This window comes from Calypte anna, chromosome 3 (assembly GCF_003957555.1).
Source record: "Calypte anna isolate BGI_N300 chromosome 3, bCalAnn1_v1.p, whole genome shotgun sequence".
Classification (NCBI taxonomy): domain Eukaryota; kingdom Metazoa; phylum Chordata; class Aves; order Apodiformes; family Trochilidae; genus Calypte; species Calypte anna.
This window is the reverse complement of record NC_044246.1, coordinates 112094515-112114546: the sequence shown is the minus strand read 5'-3', so window position 1 is coordinate 112114546 and position 20032 is coordinate 112094515. Positions and strand designations below refer to the sequence as shown.

Below are 20032 nucleotides of genomic sequence, written 5' to 3'. Positions count from 1 at the left end.
CCCCCCCTTTTTTCTCTTTCCCCCCCTTTTCTTTCTCTTTCCCCCCCTTTTTCTCTTTCCCCCCCTTTTCTTTCTCTTTCCCCCCCTTTTCTTTCTCTTTCCCCCCTTCTTTTCTCTTTCCCCCCCTTTTTCTCTTTCCCCCCTTTTTCTTTCCCCCCTTTTTCTCTTTCCCCCCTTTTCTCTTTCCCCCCTTTTTCTCTTCCCCCCCTTTTTCTCTTTCCCCCCCTTTTCTCTTTCCCCCCCTTTTCTTTCTCTTTCCCCCCCTTTTCTTTCTCTTCCCCCCCTTTTCTTTCTCTTTCCCCCCCTTTTTTCTCTTTCCCCCCCTTTTTCTCTTTCCCCCCTTTTTCTCTTTCCCCCCTTTTTCTCTTTCCCCCCCTTTTTCTCTTTCCCCCCCTTTTTCTCTCCTTTTTTCCTTTTCCCCCCTTTTTTCTCTTTCCCCCCCTTTTTCTCTTTCCCCCCCTTTTTTTGCCCCCCCCTTTTTTCCCCTTGCACCCCCTTGCACATCACAGACCAGTTTATGTTCAAAGTCACCTTTAAAGCTGATGTACTTCCAACTCCCCTGCAGTGATCAGGGCCCTCTTCACCTGGATCAGGTTTCTCAGATTCTATGCAACCTGCCCAGGAATGTTCCAGTCATGGGGCACCTATTACTCTTTTGGGAAACCTATTCCCTTGTTTCACAATCCTCCCTGTAAAATATTTATTCCTTATTTCTGCTCAGAAAAGCAACTTCAAAACCAGCATCTCAAGTGACTTTGGGTTTAAAACCATCACCTCTTGTCCTATCACATCACCTCTTGTCCCTGCCAAAAAGCCAGCCCCATTTTTATTTTTTGGCCCCTGTAAACATTGAAATGTTGCAATAAGGGCTCTCCAGAACCTGAAACCATGCAAGGGTGTCACAATTCAAGTGTTATTTGGGAAGCAGGCCACCACTGAGGTCTTTCACTCCGGCATTCCCAGTTAACAGGGAAGGCATGGACCTGATGGAGCAAATCCAGAATGACACCAAAAATGATCACAGGGATAAAGGACCTTTCCTGTGAGGAAAAGCTGAGAGAGCTGGGATTGTCCAGCCTGGAGAAGGCTCTAGGGAGACCTTGGGATAGAATCATAGAATCATAGAATTGGCTGGGTTGGAAGGGACCTCAGAGATCATCAAGTCCAACCCTTGAACCACCGTTGCGGTTGCTAGACCATGGCACTCAGTGCCACATCCAGGCTCTTTTGAAATATCTCCAGACACGGAGAATGCACTACTTCCCTGGGCAGCCCATTCCAATGGCTGATCACCCTCTCCAGAAAGAATTTCTCCCTAATATCCAACCTAACCCTCCCCTGGCAGAGCTTAAGCCCATGGCCTCTTGTCTTGTTGAAAGTCTTCTGGGAAAAGAGCCCAACCCCCCCCTGGCTCCAACCTCCTTTCAGGGAGTTGGAGAGAGTGATGAGGTCTCCCCTGAGCCTCCTCTTCTCCAGCCTCAACACCCCCAGCTCCCTCAGCCCTTCCTCACAGCAATTCTGCTGGATCCCTTCACAGCCTCCTTGCTCTTCTCTGGACCTGCTCCAGCACCTCAATCTCCTTCCTGAGCTGAGGGGCCCAGAACTGGACACAGGACTCAAGCTGTGGCCTCCCCAGGGCTGAGCACAGGGGCAGAATCCCTTCCCTGGACCTGCTGGCCATGCTGTTCCTGACACAGCCCAGGATGCCATTGGCCTTCTTGGCCACCTGGGCACACTGCTGGCTCCTGTTCAGCTTCCTGGCAATCCAGACTCCCAGGTCCCTTTCTGCCACTCTGTGCCCAGCCTGGAGCTCCCCATGGGGTTGTTGTGGCCAAAGTGCAGGACCCGGCACTTGGCCTTGTTGAACCTCATCCCGTTGGGATCAGCCCAACTCTCCAGTCTGTCCAGGTCCCTCTGCAGAGCCCTCCTGCCTTCCAGCTGATCCACACTCCCCCCAGCTTAGTGTTGTCTGTGAATTTGCTGATACCTAAAGGAAAGCTGGGGAGGGACTTTGGAGAAGAACATGGGGTGACAGGACAAGAAGGGATGGTTTTAAGCTGCAAAAGGGGGGATTGAGATGAGATCCTAGGAAGAAATTCTTTCCTGTGAGGGTGCTGAGCCTCTGGCCCAGGTTGCCCAAGGAAGCTGTGGCTGCCCCATCCCTGGCAGTGTCTCAGCCCAGGTTGGATGGAGCTTGTAGCACCCTGGGCTGGGGGAGGTGTCCCTGACCATGGCAGGGGGGGCTAGAACTGGGTGAGCTTTAAGGTCCCTTCCAACCCAAATCATTCCATGATTCTATGAATTGGGAATATTTAGTTTGGAAAAGAGAAGGAGACCTTATTGCTCTCTACAGTTCTCTGCAAGGAGGTGGTTTAACTCTTGAAGAGGGGAGATTTAGGTTGCACAATAGGAAGAAGTTATTTAATTTGAGGGTGCTGAGCCCCTGTCCCAGGTTTCCCAGAGAAGCTGTGGCTGCCCCATCCCTGGCAGTGTCTCAGCCCAGGTTGGATGGGGCTTGGAGCACCCTGGGCTGTGGGAGGGCTCCCTGCCCAGGGAATTGGGGTTGGAATTCGATGCCTTTTTAGGTCCCTACCAGTCTGTGGCTCTAAAAACCCCAAGTTCTCCTCAGGGCTGCTCTCCAACCCTCCTCCCCCCAGCCTGCATTCGGTGGGGAAAATGACAGCAGGTGCCACGCAAACCGCCTCAGGGCTGAGGGAGGGGAGGCCCTGCCCGCACCTCGGGGCTCCATGGGGAAGGCGGAGCGGGGAAAAGACCGGGTGGGGGGTGATGGCCGCGGAAGGTGGGGGGGCTGTGGGATGCTCCTTCCCCGGGGCTCGGAGGCGGCTCTGAAGCCGCCGCTTCCCCACCTCCGCCCCCATCGCCTCCATCCCGCTCCGCGTGTGGTGACGGTCGGCGCCAGCCAATCAGTGGCGCCCGCCCGCCGTCACACCAGCCGCGCCGCCTTCCTATTGGCTGGCGCTCCCCTGGTGCGAGCGCGCTTCCACCAATAGGCGTCTCCTCCTGCCCAACGAGCGATGGGGCGAGCGAGACGATTGGTGGAGAGGCGGGGAAGGGGCGGGGCGGAGGCGGTTCCGTCCCCGCACCGGTTAAGCGGCGGGGCAGGGATAGAGGGGGGGGGGCGGTGGGGAACGAGCGTCGGTACCGGGGGGGAGATGAACGTGGGCCCAATGGAGCTGCTGAAGAAATGGCTGAGCCACCCTCAGGACATTTACAACCTGCTGCGGTTCAAGATGGGAGGCTACCGGACCGTCATGCCGCCGGTAGACCCGGTGAGCGGTGGCGGGATGCGGGGGGGGGGGGGGGGGTGGGGGTTGCGGTTCGTTATCTCCGGGGGATGCTCGGGGTGCTGCCGCCGTGTGAGGGTCGGGATAAATAGGAAGAGGAGGAAGGGGGCTGTCATCTCCCTGCGGCGTTGCCATGGGGGAGCGTTGAGCCGCCAAAGGCAGCACCGGGGTTACGGTGGGCAGCACCGGGGAGGCTTCGCACCGGCTCGGTGTTTGCCGGGTGATAGCAGCGCTCAGGGCTCTCGTTCATTGCAAGGGGCTCGGGGCATCACAGCGGCTCCGTGCTTTCGTTGCGGTGGGTCGGGCTTTACCGTGCGTGGCTCGGGGCCGGTACCCAGCGGTACCGGTGGTGCACGGCCTCGGTGCTTCCCGTGCAAAGCCCCAGTGCTCTCCGTTCAAGCAGCGATGGTTTCTGTACCCCTGCAGGGTACCCGGTGTTGCACAGCTTCCTGTGCCAGCCCCGGGTGGTTGGTTGGTTGGTTGGTTGGTTTTTTCTCCTGGTTGGAAAGGACCTTCAGGATCAGCAAGTCCAGCCATCAGTCCTACATCACTGTAACCATTAAATAGCAGAATCATCCGGGTTGGAAAGAGATCATCAAGTCTCTGAGATCATCAAGTTCAATCCTTGATCTGCTGCCACCGTGGTTCCCAGCCCATGGCACTCAGTGCCACATTCAGTCTCTTTTCTTAAAAACCTCCAGGGATGGAGAATCCACCTCCTCCCTGGGCAGCCCATTCCAATGGCTGATCACCCTCTCCAGAAAGAAATTCTTTCTAATCTCCAACCTAAACCTCCCCTGGCACAACTTGAGACCCTGCCCTCTTGTCTTGCTGAGAGTTGCCTGGGAAAAGAGCCCAACCCCCCCCTGGCTCCAACCTCCTTTCAGGGAGTTGGAGAGAGTGATGAGGTCTCCCCTGAGCCTCCTCTTCTCCAGCCTCAACACCCCCAGCTCCCTCAGCCCTTCCTCACAGCAATTCTGCTGGATCCCTTCACAGCCTCCTTGCTCTTCTCTGGACCTGCTCCAGCACCTCAATCTCGTTCCTGAGCTGAGAGGCCCAGAACTGGGCACAGGACTCAAGCTGTGGCCTCCCCAGGGCTGAGCACAGGGGCAGAATCCCTTCCCTGGACCTGCTGGCCACGCTGTTCCTGACACAGCCCAGGATGCGATTGGCCTTCTTGGCCACCTGGGTGGGGAACCATCACCTCCCAAAACACCCCCAATCTACCCATTCTTTGAACACCCCCAGGGACGGCAACTCCACCACCTCCTTGGGCAACCTCTTCCGATGCTTCACCACTCTTTCACTAAAGAAGCTTCTCCTGATCTCCAATCCGAACCTCCCCTGCTCCAACTGGAACCCAGTACCTCCTGTCCTGTCACTGGGGAGAAGAGGCAAACCCCAGCCTCCTGTCAGGGAGTTGTAGAGGGCAATGAGCTCTCCTCTCACCCTTCTCCAGGCTGAACATTCCCAATTCCCTCGGCGTCTCCTCACACCCTCATCACCAGCCCGGTTCTTTTAGGCTGGTTTTCCCTCCCGGTTCCGCTCCTCTCCTCCCCATTCTCCCGTCAGGCTCCCGATCCTCTCAGCCTCAAACCCTCCGTGTTCCCTCCCCGCTCCTCTCCGCCCATTCCCGTTTTTTTTCTTCTCCCCTTTCCGCGGTGGTTTCCCTCTGAGATCCCAACCATCTCACTCTCACGGTTCTCTCCGGGCTGGCTGAGGGGCGGGCCGGGGCGGGTCGGGGCGGAGCGGTCCGGTCCGGTCCGTCCCTCAGCCCCTCACCGGCACCGTTGCCCCATGGCGTGCGGCTGCAGAGCCGCGTCCCTCCTCAGGCGGACACTGTCCCTGTCCCCTCCGCGGGGACCTCCCCAGGCTCTGACCCGGTTGAGAGGACCCGGTGGTCGGAGGTTGCAGCCATGCGGGACCCCCCCGGTTGCCCCCCGCCTCCAACCGGGTCCCTGTCCCGCACTCTGTCCGCAGGAATCGCTGGGACGGGGACTCCGAACCTGCTACCGGTACCTCAACCAGACCAGCCGGAGCTTCGCCGCTGTGATCCAGGCCCTGGATGGAGAGCTGAGGTGAGATGGGAAGAGGAAAAAGGGGGGGGTGAGGCTTGGGGGGGAAGTGTTCTATGGGATCCCCCAAGGGTGGGGGTCCTCCAGGAGGTGGGGAGTGCAATGCCCTCCCACCCCCTTTCCAACACTGGAAGTGGTGGGTGCCATGGTCAGCCGGTGGCAGGGGTCTCCAGGAGGTGGTGGGTGCAATGGCCACCTAATGCTAGGGGTCTGTAGTGGGCATAATGATCCCCCCCGCCAGTGCCAGGGGTCCCTAGAAGGGGGGGTTCAGTACCCCCTAACACCAGGGGTCTCCAGGAGATGGTGGGTACAATGCCTCCATGATGCTGGGGGGCCCCAGGAGGTTGGGGGTCCAGTACCCCCTGGCACCAGGGGTCTTCAGGAGATGGTGGGGGTACAGTGCTCCCCAGATGCTGGGGGTCCTCAGGAGGTTGGGGGTTCAGTACTCTCCTGCCACCAGGGCTCTCCAGGAGGTGAGGGATACGATGCCCCCATGATGCTGAGGGTCCCTAGAAGGCTGGGGGTTCAGTACTCCCCTGCCACCAGGGCTCTCAGGAGGTGGTGGGTGCAGTGCCCCCCCTGATGCTGTTGATCTCCAGGAATTTGGGGGTTCAGTGCCCTCCTGACACCAGAGCTCTCCAGGAGGTGGTGATTGTATGGCCCCCCAATACTGAGGGTCCTAAGGAGGTGGTGGGAGCCCCCTCAAAACCAGGGCTCACTGGCAGAGCTGGCCAAGAGGTGATCCACACACAATACCCCTCATGCCATGTTCCTTTAGCTGAGCTGCTGGGAAACACTTCTTCTTCCCTCCCAGTTCAGTAGGCAGCCACCATACTGGGCTGAGCTGGCCAGAAGACACTCAGTGCAGCCTCACCCCATGCAGCTGAATATGGGGTCCTTCATCTCTGAGCTGGTTGGGTGCCATGAAGCCCCCCCAGGTTGAGCAGTCCTGGGGATAAGCTTCTTGGTCATCAGGCAGTTAAACACAGTGCTTGGGCATGTGTTGTTTGTGACACCTTGGGAATGTGTCCTGGCACTGCCAAGGCTGGCACTGGCCAGAGGGAGGAGGTGAGAAAACACTCAGGGCTGACCAAGGGTCTGGACCCTGCTGAGAAGTTGCTTTTGGAAAGCAGCTGCCTCCAAACCTACTCAATCATTTCAGAGGGCTTGCTGAACCTTTTTTTTTTTTTTTCTTTTTGGCTGTCCAAATTTTGTTGACCCGTGCAGGAAAGCTTCAGATGGTGACAGTAACTGAGGATGCAAAAAGCTCAGCTGGCCTGGGACCTTGTGCATGTACATCTTTATATTCATACAGTAATTACTGGTTTCAAGTTAACCTGAGATGGGTTAATCACCAAAATTAGGGGTTCCTACAAGTTTGCACTGGACATGTCTGATGCTGTGGTTCCAACTCTCCCAGCCTGAACACTGAGTTCTCTGTTGGGTGTCTGAGCCCTGGTTGGGCATTTTGGATGCTGCCCCATAGCTGTCATCCAGCATTTATGAAATGGTTGTTTGCAGCCTGGCTTACAGGAAATATTTAAAAAAAAATAAATCAGTGACTTGGATGGGGTTGCATGGAAATGGATGAGTAGGGCCAAGAACTAAACTTTGGATTTTGATGTTTTTTTTTCCATTCTTGGTACCTTTGCTAATGCAGAAATTAAGAAAATGTAAAAAACAAGACCAAGCAATAAGACACCTTGGGATCTGTTAGCAGTTACGTGGTGTGGTTGCCTTGGTCACCCTGCATTTTTCTTCTTTATGTCTCTTTTCTTCAATCCTGGCTTTGTACCTTGCTTGGATCAGGAAGACCCTGTCCCCTCCGGGCACAGAAACTTCTGCCTGGCATCCTAAAAAAAATGCTGCTGCTGGATCTTTGCAACCTTGGGCTTGCTGGCTCTGGAGGGGATCAGAAGAAACTCATTTTCACAGCCACAGTAGCTCTGCTGAAGAGTTGAAGGACAAAAGAGGGAAATGCACAATAGGCAGAATGTAGGACCAGACAGAGCAGCAAACTGACCAAATGAATTAATTTTGCTGGGTGGCATCAAAGAAGCCTTTTCACTGATGCTAAACCTCCCCGTTCAGGGGTTAAACTGAACCCCTGTGGTCACAGACTGCTAAATAGTTCCCTCTGTGCTTGCTGGGTGAAAGAGCTGCTAGAGGGGGGTTCAAGCCTTAAAACCACCTGAGGAGGTTGGATGGGGCTTGGAGCAACCTGGGCTGGTGGGAGGTTGGATCTTGATGATCTTTAAGGTCCTTTCCAACCCAAACCAGTCTGGGATTCTAAACACAGCACTGCTCAGGGTCTGCTCCCTCTTGGAATGAAATCTCTTTGTTTGAAGTTTGGTTTGGCATGAAGCTCTTGTTCCCTGGTTCACATCCCTGCTCCCAGGAGACTTTCCATGTGTCCCCTGAGGACTGCTGGAAAACTGCTGGAAACTTCTGGACGAGTGCTTGTAGTGATGTTCCTCAGGCTGGTACACAGGGAGTTGAGGTAAAATGTTTGCTTTCTTCCTGCTTATTTTTTTTGGCCCCTGTGTTTTGCTGGTCAGGGCTCTGTCCAGCCTGTTGTTCCATGGTTTGGGTGTTTTCTTGGAAGGTGGGAGGCTCCAAACTGCAGCTTCAGCAGCAGCAGAGCCAACATCCTCATTCATAGTGGTAGAGAGGAGCCAACATCATGGCTCCTTTTCCTCTGGTGAAGAGGAGGAGAATGATGCCCTTCCCTTTGCTGCCAGCTCATGGTCCTGCCTGTCCTGAGGTCCTTTTGGGATCAATTCCTGCAGTTTCAGATGCTTTCTGGAGAAGACCAACCTTGTGCTGGCAGAGGTGGCAAGGAGAAAGCTCTCCTCATCTGGGAAGAGTGGAGCTGTGCCTAGGACAGGGGTGGAACTTGAACCCTGAGGTGAAACTGTGCTTGCTTTTTGGAAGTGGATGTTTCCAGCTGTTTGAAAGGGGAACATGTTGGAATATCCTCTTCCCAGCACTGTCACACGTTTTCTGGTGAAGGCTGTGGCTCTGGTTGGCCCCTCCTGTCATCCCTGGAGATCTCAGGTTGGAGCTCAGCTGGGACTGTGTTGCCTGGGAACCCTGCAGAGAAACAGAGAGCTGCAGGCAGAGCATGCTCACTGGGTAGGTGTTTTTATGATCTTATATTTTATAGAATCATCAAGTGGTTTGAGTTGGAAGGGACCTTTAAAGGTCATCTAATCCCATCTCCCTGCACCGAGATCTTCAACCAGATCAGGGTGCTCAGATCCCTGTACAACCTGAGCTGGGATGTTTCCAGGGATGGAGCATCTCCCACCTCTCTGGGCAACCTGGACCAGTGTCTCACCACTTCCATAAAAAATGTCTTCCTTTGATTTGCCCAGATTGCCATGGAGCTGAATTCAGTATGAGATGGAAGATGGGGAAGATCTTTGAATGCAGGAGAGAGCTTGAAGAAAGGGTTTATCTCTGCAGGGCTCTGGAGTTTTTACTAGTTCTTTCCTTGGTGTGGATGTGTGAGGTGCTTCTGGGCTGGCATTTCATCTTCTGCTCTGTCTTTCTTGGTTGCTCCTGGTGGAAGTTGCAGGGGTAGGAGTTGAAGGGAGTTGAAGGGGGTAGGAGTCCATCTTGTGGGATGAACCTTTCCAGCCTGGTTGAAATGGGAAAACTCAGTCATGCAATCAGGAGAGCACAGGAAAGCTGCTCACAAGCTTTCTGGTGTGTGCTTTGACAGAGGTATTAAATACCCTTCAACTGAGGAAAAAAATGGCCAATTTAACAGTATTGACTCTAAGAGCCAGTCAGTTTTCCCCAGCTGCACAATCACTGCTTGCACATCATTATCCCAGGAGAGCAACACTCTCACCCTGTAATTAGCATTTCAGCACTCCAAGCTAACTTCCATTTGTTCCAATTAATAATTTGTTCCAATCATCTAGAGCTAGGAGATGATTTTATATAAACCCTGGTATTTCTCACCATCAGGACATCTGGGTTTTTTTTGCTTCAGCTGCAGAAATGTAGAGCCTAGGTGAGGATGGTGGGTCCAGCTCTCCAACAGCTTTCCTGGGAGATGTGAGTGAACTCCAGGATCTTGTGCATGGAGATATAAAATATAGGGTGGCTTTTGTCTCCTAGTCCAAATGTTCCTGTTGTTGGGACTCCCTTACTCCCCCTAAAACAGGGTAAGAGGGTGCTGGGTGCAGAGAAGGGGAACTGAAAAACTACATCTGCTTTTTTTTATTCCTTCCTTATTTTGAAGTTGCTTTTTTTTTGTTTTTTTTTTCCAATAACCTGACCTCAAGCTCTGTCCTCTGGGTCCCAGTGAGCACTGGCCTTGCTTCCATGATTTAATTTTTCTTGCAGAGTTGGATCTGGCAATGCCCTGCCCTGCCCAGGGAGTCCTTACAGGCTTATTCCTTCCTTGATACACATCTCTGAAAGCCAAAAGCCACACTGCAGAAGGGAAAAACTTGGTTTTCCTAACCTAGCTGCAGCTTTCTCAGTGGTCAGCCCATGGGGAGCTTCTGTGGAGCTCTGTTGCTCAGAGTGGAGGTTCAAGGAGATGCTGAGCAAGGCAGGTGGGAAGTGCTGCTGGTGGTGTTTTCCATCCCTAAGCAGCTCCTGTGACCCTGGGATTTGAGCATCATGTTTCTAATGCATTTATTTTATGTTCCTGCACTGCAGGGGACAGCCACTGTCCCCAGATGAGGGCTGGGGAAGCTGACACCCTGGATTGGGTTGAAGATGTCCCTGCTGATTGCAGGGGGGTTGGATTAGATTACCCTTCTCACCTAAACCATTCCATGGTTTGAAGGAAAAGGGCTGAACACGGGCATCCTTTTGACCAAAACCATCTCCCAGACTTCAGGAGACGTGGGGGGGCTGGGAAGGTTTTCACATCACCACTTTCTTTTCTGCTCAATGCTTGAACTACTTGAAATACAAAAGCTGGAGTTGTGCTGGAAGTATCTTCCAAGTCATCAACAACCTGGCAGTGCTCTTGCCTGTCATGTTGAGCAGGAAGCACCAAGGCTGTGTGATGAATCCAAACTTTCTGTCCTGCCTCCTAGACAACCCCAAGTAAGAGGTGGTTGTTTTTTTTTTTTATTTCTCCCTCCACCAGACATGCTGTCTGTATATTCTACCTCGTCCTCCGTGCTCTGGACACTGTAGAGGATGACATGACCATCAGCTTAGAGGTCAAGGTCCCAATGCTCCACAAGTTTCACACCTATCTCTATCAACCAGAGTGGAAATACATGGAGAGCAAGGAGAAGGACAGGCAGGTGCTCGAGGACTTCCCAACGGTAAGATGTCCACCTCCTTGCTTTCTGTCACCATGTGGCCATGGTTGTCTCCATCACCATCCCTGGAAGTGTTTAAAAGCTGTGTAGATAAGAGTGCTGAGGGCCATGGTGAGCTTGGCAGTGCTGGGGTAATGGTTGGACTTGGTCTTAAAGGTCTTTTTCCAAGCAAAACCATTCTGTGAGTCTCTGATTCTACCCCTGAGGTCATTCAGCCCTCAGTCCACAGTGGAAGTGGATTAAGGGTTGGATTTTGATGATCTTAGAGGTCCTTTCCAACCTGGATGATTCTGTGAGCCCAAAGCTCTTCAGAAGAGCTCCATCACCTCTGTGTGAGGCTGAGTGCAGAGCTGGAGTGAGAACCCAAACATTGGGCAACTCTCTACATGAACCAGAGGTAACCTGGCTGTGGAAAAGTGCCAGCTCTAAAAAGTGGCTTTATTTCCTCCCTTGTTGGAAGGGAGGAAAATCCCTCCCACTGTCTCCTTGTGGAGAGTGATTTGAACTTGTTCCCCAGCACTGTGCATGGCCTGGGTTGGGTGTCCTGTGACCCCAGGAGGAAAGCTTGGCATCCTGCTTAGGGATGGATCAGCATTTCCAGCTCTCCTGCAGTATCTACCCTAGAGCTACAAGGATCTGCTGGTTTTTTACATGCAAAGAAGATAAAACTCATCCTTACTGTTATTAACAATATGGCTCAAAATCCTATTGCTCTCAGAATCCTTCTAAAAAGGAAGCCACAGAGAGTCTACATCTCCATCATCAAGCTACAGCAGTATTGAAGCTGCCCCAAAGCCTGATAAGAGAAAGTCTGGCCATGCCCAATTAAATTAAACTCTCTCAGCATGGAGAACAAGCTTGGTGGCATCCCAGACTGTCCTTGAGAAGTGGTTTCTGGTCCATGTTACCTCCCCAGGTCTGCTGATATGGGGTATCTGCAGATGATTGAATCCACACTCAATATCTGAAGTTACTGGTGCAGATGTAACTGTAGGGCCTTGGTTTATTTTTGTAGGTTTTTTTTTTTAACTGTTTAATTAAAAGTATAATAGTTATAGTGAGGAGTATTCAATTTTCTAAGGAATTTCTGTTTTGTTAAGCTCTTTTTTAATTTATTTTACCCTCACTGGGCTTTCCCTAGCAGTGGCAGTGGGATAATTGCTTGGAAAACTGAGGTGCATTGTAGATTTTGGTGCTCAGCCTTGGGATAACAGTGGGATAACATTCCCCTCCTATCTGGGAGGGGAATGTAGTACAGGAGGTGGCTGAGTCAGGGGATTCTTGATGTACAGTGATATACAGGAGGCATGCCAGTGGCTTGGTACTTCAGAAAAGCTTCTGAGAAGGTGTTTATGGCACTTGGTTGTTCCTTTTTGGTGTGTGTGTGTTACTTGAGCAATCTGAGGTCACATTCAGGTATGATTTTAATACTATCTGGCAAGTTGTGCTTGTCTGTGTATCAGATTAAAGCCACTGATTTGACAGACAGCCTGAGATGTGGGGCAAGAAGGAGAACCTGGAGCTGCAGTGGTGTTTGTGTCTGAGCTGTCATCACTCAGGTCACTCTCCTTACCAGACACACACCCTGGCTGGCTCTAGTTACCTACAGATGGAGGAAGAAAGCTCAGCACAATAAAACAGGAAGCTCCACAGTTTTGGGAAGGGGAAGATGCCCTTTTTAATATTTTTTTTCAGTGTGAGACTCATTGAATCACATTCCTGGAGGGGCAGAAGAACGATTTTAAGCTTTCTCTGTTGCTTGATGTCTTTCCAGTTGTGCAAAACATGCCCTGCAGAGCCACATCTGCAAAGGACTCAGGAGAATAGAGCCTCAGAAACCTCCCCTGGTTTTTCTTGTGTCTGGTGTGCTGAGATGCTCTCACAAACTACAAAAAACCCCCCATCTGCCTGCACCAAGTGTAGCTAGTTTTGTCCTGCAGCTCCCAGACAATATCAGTCCAAGGCCACAGAGCCTTCCCAAAGATATTCCTGTGTCTGATCTGTCGCCAGAGCCCATTCCATTTAGACTGAGAACAGACTGAGTCTGTGCTTTAAGGGCCTTGAAACCACTCTGGTTGTGGGAGTTGTCCTAGATCTCCAGCCAGGGTGGGATAAGAGCCTGGTAAACAGTCTTTTTTTTTCTGATTTTTCTTAATAAATGTTAAGCTCTGCTGTCCCCTGCAGTGTAGGAACTCTTTCCTGGTACCTTCTGATTCTGCTGTTGGTGAAATTAGTGTAAGAACTTTTTTTTGAGCTGTTTTGTGTTGTTTTGGTTATTTTTTTATTATTTTTTTTTTTGACTCATGGTGGTTTTTGCTGCAGATCTCCATGGAATTCAGGAACCTGTCAAAAGTCTACCAGGATGTGATTTCAGATATCTGCCACAAGATGGGTGTGGGGATGGCAGAGTTCTTGGAGAACAAGGTGGACTCTCTGGATGAATGGGATAAGGTGAGTGAGCCTGGAGCAGAGGAGTGGCCTGAGTGCCAAGTAGGGTGCAGTGTGTCTCTGGGGAAAGAGGAGATGGAAAATCCCTGTGGGATCAGGGTTCAGCTGGATGAGGGAGGCTTGGGAAGCCTTTGAGAGGTTGCTGTTCCTGTGGGTAACTGGAGGATGGTGTGGATTGTTGGTGTCACCCACCAGCACATCTTTTGGGTGACCCATGACATCAGCTGTTCCCCTGTAGGTGGTTCATCTGTCTGCTGAAGGCAGAGTGGCATTTTGGGGGGACATCCTTGCTCAGGTGTCTGCTGGGGGTGGGAAAGCTGAGACCTCCCAGGGAGAGCCACGAAAACGCGCAGCAAATGGACTCTCAGTTACTTCTGAGCATCATTTTTGTGAAACTCACAGGAATAAACATGCAGCTCTGGTTAACTCCTTTTCTTTCTTATTTTTTTCTTTTTTTTCCCCCTGCCTCTTCCTTTCCTGGTGCCTCCCAGTATTGTCACTACGTTGCTGGGCTGGTGGGCATTGGCCTTTCCCGTCTCTTCTCTGCATCAGAGCTTGAAGATCCCATTGTTGGGCAGGACACAGAGCTGGCCAACTCCATGGGCCTCTTCCTACAGAAAACCAACATCATCCGTGACTATCTGGAGGACCAACAGTCAGGAAGGGAGTTCTGGCCCAGAGAGGTGAGGGAAAGCACCACTTTGGGGCCAGAGTTTCTGTTCTGCCTCTCTGGGAAATGGACAAACACTGAAGGTGCTGTTGTTGCTCTTCCAATGCAATGAGTTGCATCCTTTCCTTAGAAGGATTCCTGCTGGAATTTCCTCTGAAATTCCCAAAGCCAGGTTTTTTCCCACTGTTTCTTGCTATCCCTGGACAGTCTTTCTGTCTAAAACCTATAGTGGATGTAGCCAACCAGTTGTGCTTCCCAGGAATGTGTTATGGGATGCACAGCTCAAACTATAGCATCTCACATGTCCCTTTAAATCAAATTCAACAGGAGAGATTTGACTAATTAATTTTATGAAGAAAAAATTATTTAGGAAACCCCCAGCTGTCTGAATACAGATATGAGGACAAGGGGATCTCTCCCCACACTGCCAAGAACTTTTGGGGCAGCTTTTTCTCCTCTCTGTTATGTTGGCTCTAGGAATGGGAGAGGATAAGACTGGGTGATATCTCCAGGGGGTACCTAGTCTGTTCCCAAAGGCAGGATCAGCTCTGCCTGTGCCTGGCAGATGCTTGTCTGCTCTTGAGCCCCTCCAAGAATTCTTCTTTCCTTCTCCCATCTGGTTTACCTATCTCACAGAGCCATTTCTTCATATCAGCCCAACCTGTGAGGTGTCCTTTCATTGCCCTACATGGAGAAGATGTGGAGATGAGTTGTATCCTTCTCTTTTAGAACCCCTTTTAAAAGATGGAGGGTTTTCTCTGCAGCTTGCCCTTCCTTCTTGTTTTTGGACTAGTTAGCTTCAATCCTTCAAGGCTTTCATGGCTCTCTGGAGATTCTTGTTGTTCTCCCAGACCTCAGGCTGTTACTGACGTCTCTCTTAGAACATCAATGTACCCTCCAACTTACGTGTCCTTATCTTGATGTTTAGGTTTGGAGCAGATATGCCAAGAAGCTCTCAGATCTTGCCAAACCAGAGAACATTGATATGGCTGTCCAGTGTCTGAATGAGCTCATCACCAATGCCCTCCACCACGTTCCTGATGTCCTCACGTACTTATCCCGCCTGAAAAACCAAAGTGTCTTCAACTTCTGTGCTATCCCCCAGGTGAGTCACATTGTCAAGTGGTTCTTCTTTGTCTTCAGCTGGGGAGAAGCTGAAGGTGAAGGATCATGTCCATATTAGCCTGCTATATACTCCATTTTTTCTATTTTATTCATCTATTTTAGATTAGAGAAAAGTAGATTTAAACTGGATGTTAAGTTCTTTACCAGGAGGGTAATGGAAAAACAGAAGAGGTTGCCCAGGGAGGTGGTTGAGGCCTCATCCCTGGAGATATTCAAGGGGAGGCTTGAGGAGGCTCTGAGCACCCTGATCTGGGTGAGGGTGTCCCTGCTGACTGCAGGGGGTTGGACTGGATGACCATTAGAGGTCCCTTCCAACCCAAATTATTTTATGAGTCTATCTCTTCCTTCTTTCCTTCTTCCATTTCTGTTGGTGGTGAAATTGTAGCTCTCCCCTCAGTGTTTTGTCATCATACTCCCTTGTGAGGCAAGTTCCTCACAAGGCAGTGAGGGCTCTTGGTGTTTCTCCTTAGGTGATGGCTATTGCCACGTTGGCTGCTTGCTATAACAACCAGCAGGTGTTCAAAGGGGTGGTGAAAATCCGGAAGGGACAAGCTGTCACTCTTATGATGGATGCCACAAACATACAAGCTGTCAAAGCCATCATGTACCAGTATGTGGAAGAGGTAAGTTGAGGAACTTGGTTTTGAGTCATTTCTGGCTGTTGTCAGTCTTCATTCCTGATATGGAACTGGGGAAACCCATGCACCTCTTGATCCTTTCCTTATATCTCTTAGTTCATAACTGGTGGTGTTGGGACACAGTGAACCTGGTGTGGTGTTGGAATGGACCAAACAGTGCTCATTGGGATCCCTCAAATATACCCTTGGGCTGTGCCTGTGTTGAGAAGCAGAGACCCAAGTCCTGTGGTCTTTCTGGTGGAGAATGAGTGAGCTGGCACAGCACAGAGCTTCCCCTGGGCTGAGCAGGCACAGAGGACCTGTCCCATAGCAGATCTCTGGACAGGTTGAATCATCTCCCTCTGATCTGCTCCAGTGAGAATTCTGTATTCCCTGTGTCTGTAGTTGCAGGTGGCAGCATGTTGTGGTGGTTGTTTCCTTCTGCTCCACCAACAGTAAATAAAGGTACTCATCACAGGTGGTTAGAGCAGAGGCTCTCACAGCTTCAGGGGACTGTAGAAGTTAACAAAAAAAAAAAAAAAGAATCCCAGACTGGGTTGAGTTGAAGGGTCCCTAAGAACCATGTCACTCAGCTGAAATGCAGATGCTTCCTTCATAGAGTTCAGTTTGGATTGGAAGGAACCTTAAAGCTCATCCAGTTCCAACCCCCCTGCCATGGTCAGGGACACCTCCCACAGCCCAGAGTGCTCCAAGCCCCATCCAACCTGGGCTGAGACACTGCCAGGGATGGGGCAGCCACAGCTTCTTTGAGCAACCTGGGCCAGGGGCTCAGCACTCTCACAGCAAAGAATTTCTTCCCAACATCACATCTGCATCTCCCCTCTTGCAGCTGGAAACCCTTCCCCCTCGTCCCATCCCTCCAGGACCTTGTCCAAAGTCCCTCCCCAGCTTTCCTGGAGCCCCTTCAGGCACTGGAAGGTGCTCTAAGGTCTTCCCATTGCAGCCTTCTCTTTTCCAGGCTGAACACCCCCAACTCTCTCAGCCTGGCTCCAGAGCAGAGCTGCTCCAGCCCTCCCAGCATCTTTGTGGCCTCCTCTGGACTCACTCTGACAGCTCAGTGTCCTTCTTATGCTGGGGACCTCAGAACTGCATTGTGCTGTAGGGGGAGGAACATCTGGTGAATAGGTTAATGGGAAAAAAAAAAGCCCAGCTCCTAAAAATCAAATCCAGTGAGGGCTGTTAAATAGAAAGAGACAACTTCTGCACCAAGAAGATGCCAGACCATGGGGTTATTAATGCTTCATGGACTGGCTGTCCCCATGACAAGGGACAGTGACACTTTAGTCCAGAGAAGGGTCTCTGCTTGTGCACAGCTCCCTGAGACTGATGCAGACAAATATCTTAAAAGCCATGGGATTGGCAGACCATGAGGAGAACACCCCAAAGCCAAAGATCACAGGCTTATCTGTGGTGTTTTCCTGGCACTCACACTGCCTGCTTGTCATTCCAAGGTGTCCTCACTGGTTTGAGGTGAGCTGCTGCACCCCAGCTGTGATTGAGGATTGCTGGACAAGCAGTGCTGGTCCCAAAAACCCCACTTGAGGCCGAGGGATTGTTCCTGGTGCTTGTAGGCATGGGGTGCCCTCAAGAGGCTGCTTGGCTTAGTGCACTTCTCAAGGGAAACGTGCCCTGGTCCCATGTGGTCATCCCCTGCAGCTGAGTCCCTGCTCCACTGAGGGTTCTCTTGGGGCTTCCTCTTCCACCCAGTGATCTTATTTCTCTCCTCCACCTGGAGGGAACCATATGGTGGGAACCATAACTCTTTTTTTCCCTCTTTCCCCAGATCTACCAGAAGATCCCAAGCACTGACCCCTCATCCAACAAGACACAGCAGATCATCTCCTCCATCCGTGCCCTGAGTTTGCCCAACAGCTCCATGGCATCCCGGCACCACTACTCCCCCATCTACCTGTCCTGTGCCATGCTCCTGGCTGCATTGAGCTGGCAGTACCTCAGCACCATCTCCAAGGCCACTGAGGACTATGTCCAGGCAGGGGAGAACTGATGAGCCAGGAGGTGGGTGGGGGGAAAGAGATGGTGGTCAGTGGCTGGGCAGGATGCTCCTTGTCCCCTGCAGGTGGGGCTGGTCAGGCAGAAAGGTGCCATGGGGCCTGGGAGGTGAGGAGGAGAGGACAGCAGTGAGCTGCAGCCCTGGGGTGATGGGGCAGCATTGCTGGAGTCTGCTCCTCACCACCCTTGCCATCTGCTGGGATGGTTACCAATGCTGATTGGAGTCTTACTGTTTGGGATTGAGGTTTTTTTCCCTTATGTTTTTGTTTGTTCGTTTGTTCTGTTGTGGTTTTTTTGTTTGTTTTGTTTTTTTTTTTCCAGCTTGGATGGTTTTAAATAGAAACTCTGGTTGCCTCTTTTCTTGCTTGAGATTTGAGGCAACTTTCCAGCTCAGAGCTGAGGCAAAACCCACCTTGGTTTTGCTTCTTTTTTCGTAGACAACCTCTTCCCCATCACCTCTGGTACCTGCTCTGCACTGGAAGGACACTTCTTTAGCTGGGAGAGGAACACATTTCCTTATCCAAGGAAGAATCTCTGGCCACCTTCTGGCCTGCAGCCCAGGCTGGTTGATTTCCTGCAGCTTGGCAACAGGCAGAGGCAATCTTCATATTGCTGTCGTGGTGCTGAAGGAGGCTCCTGGGCTTGGAAGAAGCCCTTTTAATCATAAATGCATAAAAGGGAGGATGCTCTGTCCACTTCAAGGTGCCCCTAGCTGAAATGCACCTCTTGCAGCCCCCTGCCCTCTCAAAGCTTCATAGTTTAGCAGCTGGGGAGGTGGTGAAACAGAAGAGATGGGAGCTGCCTGCATGGCCCTGAGCTAATAACCCCATCCTTGGCTCCATGGCAGAGTCTGAACCTCTTCTTCAGTCCAAAGGGACTGGTGGCAGAGCAGCAGAAGCACCAGGTGCCTCAGCAAGGCAGAGGAGAAAGGGTTTGCACTATCCTGTCCCTCCTGAGATGTTTGTTTTTTGGGTTTTTTTTTTTTTTTGGAGGGCTCAGGTCCATTGATCACCTTGAAAGGCAGTGGTGAGCCCAACCATGGGCTGGGCAAGTCTGAGCCACCAAAGGGGTGGTCAGGGCAGGTTTCCCTGGCCCACCTGGCTCTACTTTGGGATAGTGCTTTGGGTTAAACTGAGCTGCAAGCTGGCCAAGGATTCCACTGCTGTTCTCAAACACATCAGGATAGACTTACTTCAAGAGGAACAACACTTTATGGGCACATCCTCTTTTCCTGGGGTAGATTTTTGCTTTGTTTTCAGGGTCCCAACTCACACCCTCCCCTCCCCAGACACTGTTTTGCCTTGGTGAAGGGAAGGACAGCCCATGTCCTGGTGTAGGACAGAGGTGTCCATCAGGGGCATGCAGTTGGGTGACCTCTTCAAGGCCAAGCTCTTGTGGTCAGACTTACTGAGAAGCAGGATGCTACTCCATGAGTACTGATGTAGATAGTTTTAAGCTGATGTTCAAAAGAAACTCATGGTAGCTCTCTGTGCAGCTTCCTGTCTTGTGGAAATTAAAGTTTTCTTTTGGGAAAAAAAAAAGGGTTTGATATTTGTGTGTGTGTGTGTTTGTTTCAACTGGAATTTCTTTGACAGCTGTAATTCCTCACCAGGACACAAGTTACTCACTTGAAATCCAGATGCTTCCATCAGTTTGAGTTGAAAGAGACCTTCTAGTTCTAACCCCCCTGCATGGTCAGGGACACCTCCCACAGCCCAGGGTGCTCCAAGCCCCATCCAACCTGGGCTGAGACACTGCCAGGGATGGGGCAGCCACAGCTTCTCTGGGAAACCTGGGCCAGGGGCTCAGCACCCTCACAGATTTTTCCTCCTAATGTCTGACCTAAATCTTCCTCTTCCAGTTTAAAGCCATTACCTCTTGTCCTTTCACTCCATGCCCTTGTTCCTCAGCTTTCCTGTAGCACACTGATGTGCTGAAAGATGCTCTAAGGTCTCCCTGGAGCCTTCTCCAGGCTGAACAACCCCAGCTCTCTCAGCCTGGCTCCAGAGCAGAAGGGCTCCCTTCGATCGTCTTTGTGACCTCCCCTGGAATCACAGCTCTGTGTTCATCTTGTTTTGGGGACCCCAGCCCTGCAGAGGGGTCTCCTGAGAGTAGAGGGGGACAATCCCTTACCCTGCTGGTGACGCAGCCCAGGACATGATTGATTTCTGGGCTGCCAGCACAGGTTGCTGCTTTACCTGGAGCTTCTCCTCACCAAACATCCCCAAGTCCTCCTTGGGGTCACTCATCCATCCATTCTCCCAGCTTGGATTTGTGCTTGGAATCCCCCCAGCCCCTGCCCCAGACCCTTTGCTCTCAGGTTTGTTGGAATTCACGTGGTTTGCATGGGCCCACCTCAAAATCCCATGAGCATGTGTCAGAGCAAGAAATACAAATTCATTAATGTATATTACAAGTTTTAAGTAAATTCACACAAACAGCTTGGCCTGATCTCCTCTCC

At 51.5% G+C, this 20032-nt stretch overlaps 1 protein-coding gene across 1 annotated transcript; it reads left to right on the top strand.

Annotated features, from left to right (window-relative positions):
• Window positions 1-3110: 3110 nt before the first annotated feature.
• Window positions 3111-18400, top strand: LOC103527220 (squalene synthase). Its single transcript, XM_030447665.1, has 8 exons — window positions 3111-3290; window positions 5286-5383; window positions 10500-10683; window positions 13003-13131; window positions 13620-13811; window positions 14727-14903; window positions 15394-15546; window positions 17345-18400. The coding sequence occupies exons 1-8, from the start codon at window positions 3174-3176 to the stop codon at window positions 17564-17566; spliced, it is 1272 nt and encodes a 423-aa protein (XP_030303525.1). The 5' UTR covers window positions 3111-3173; the 3' UTR covers window positions 17567-18400.
• Window positions 18401-20032: the final 1632 nt, after the last annotated feature.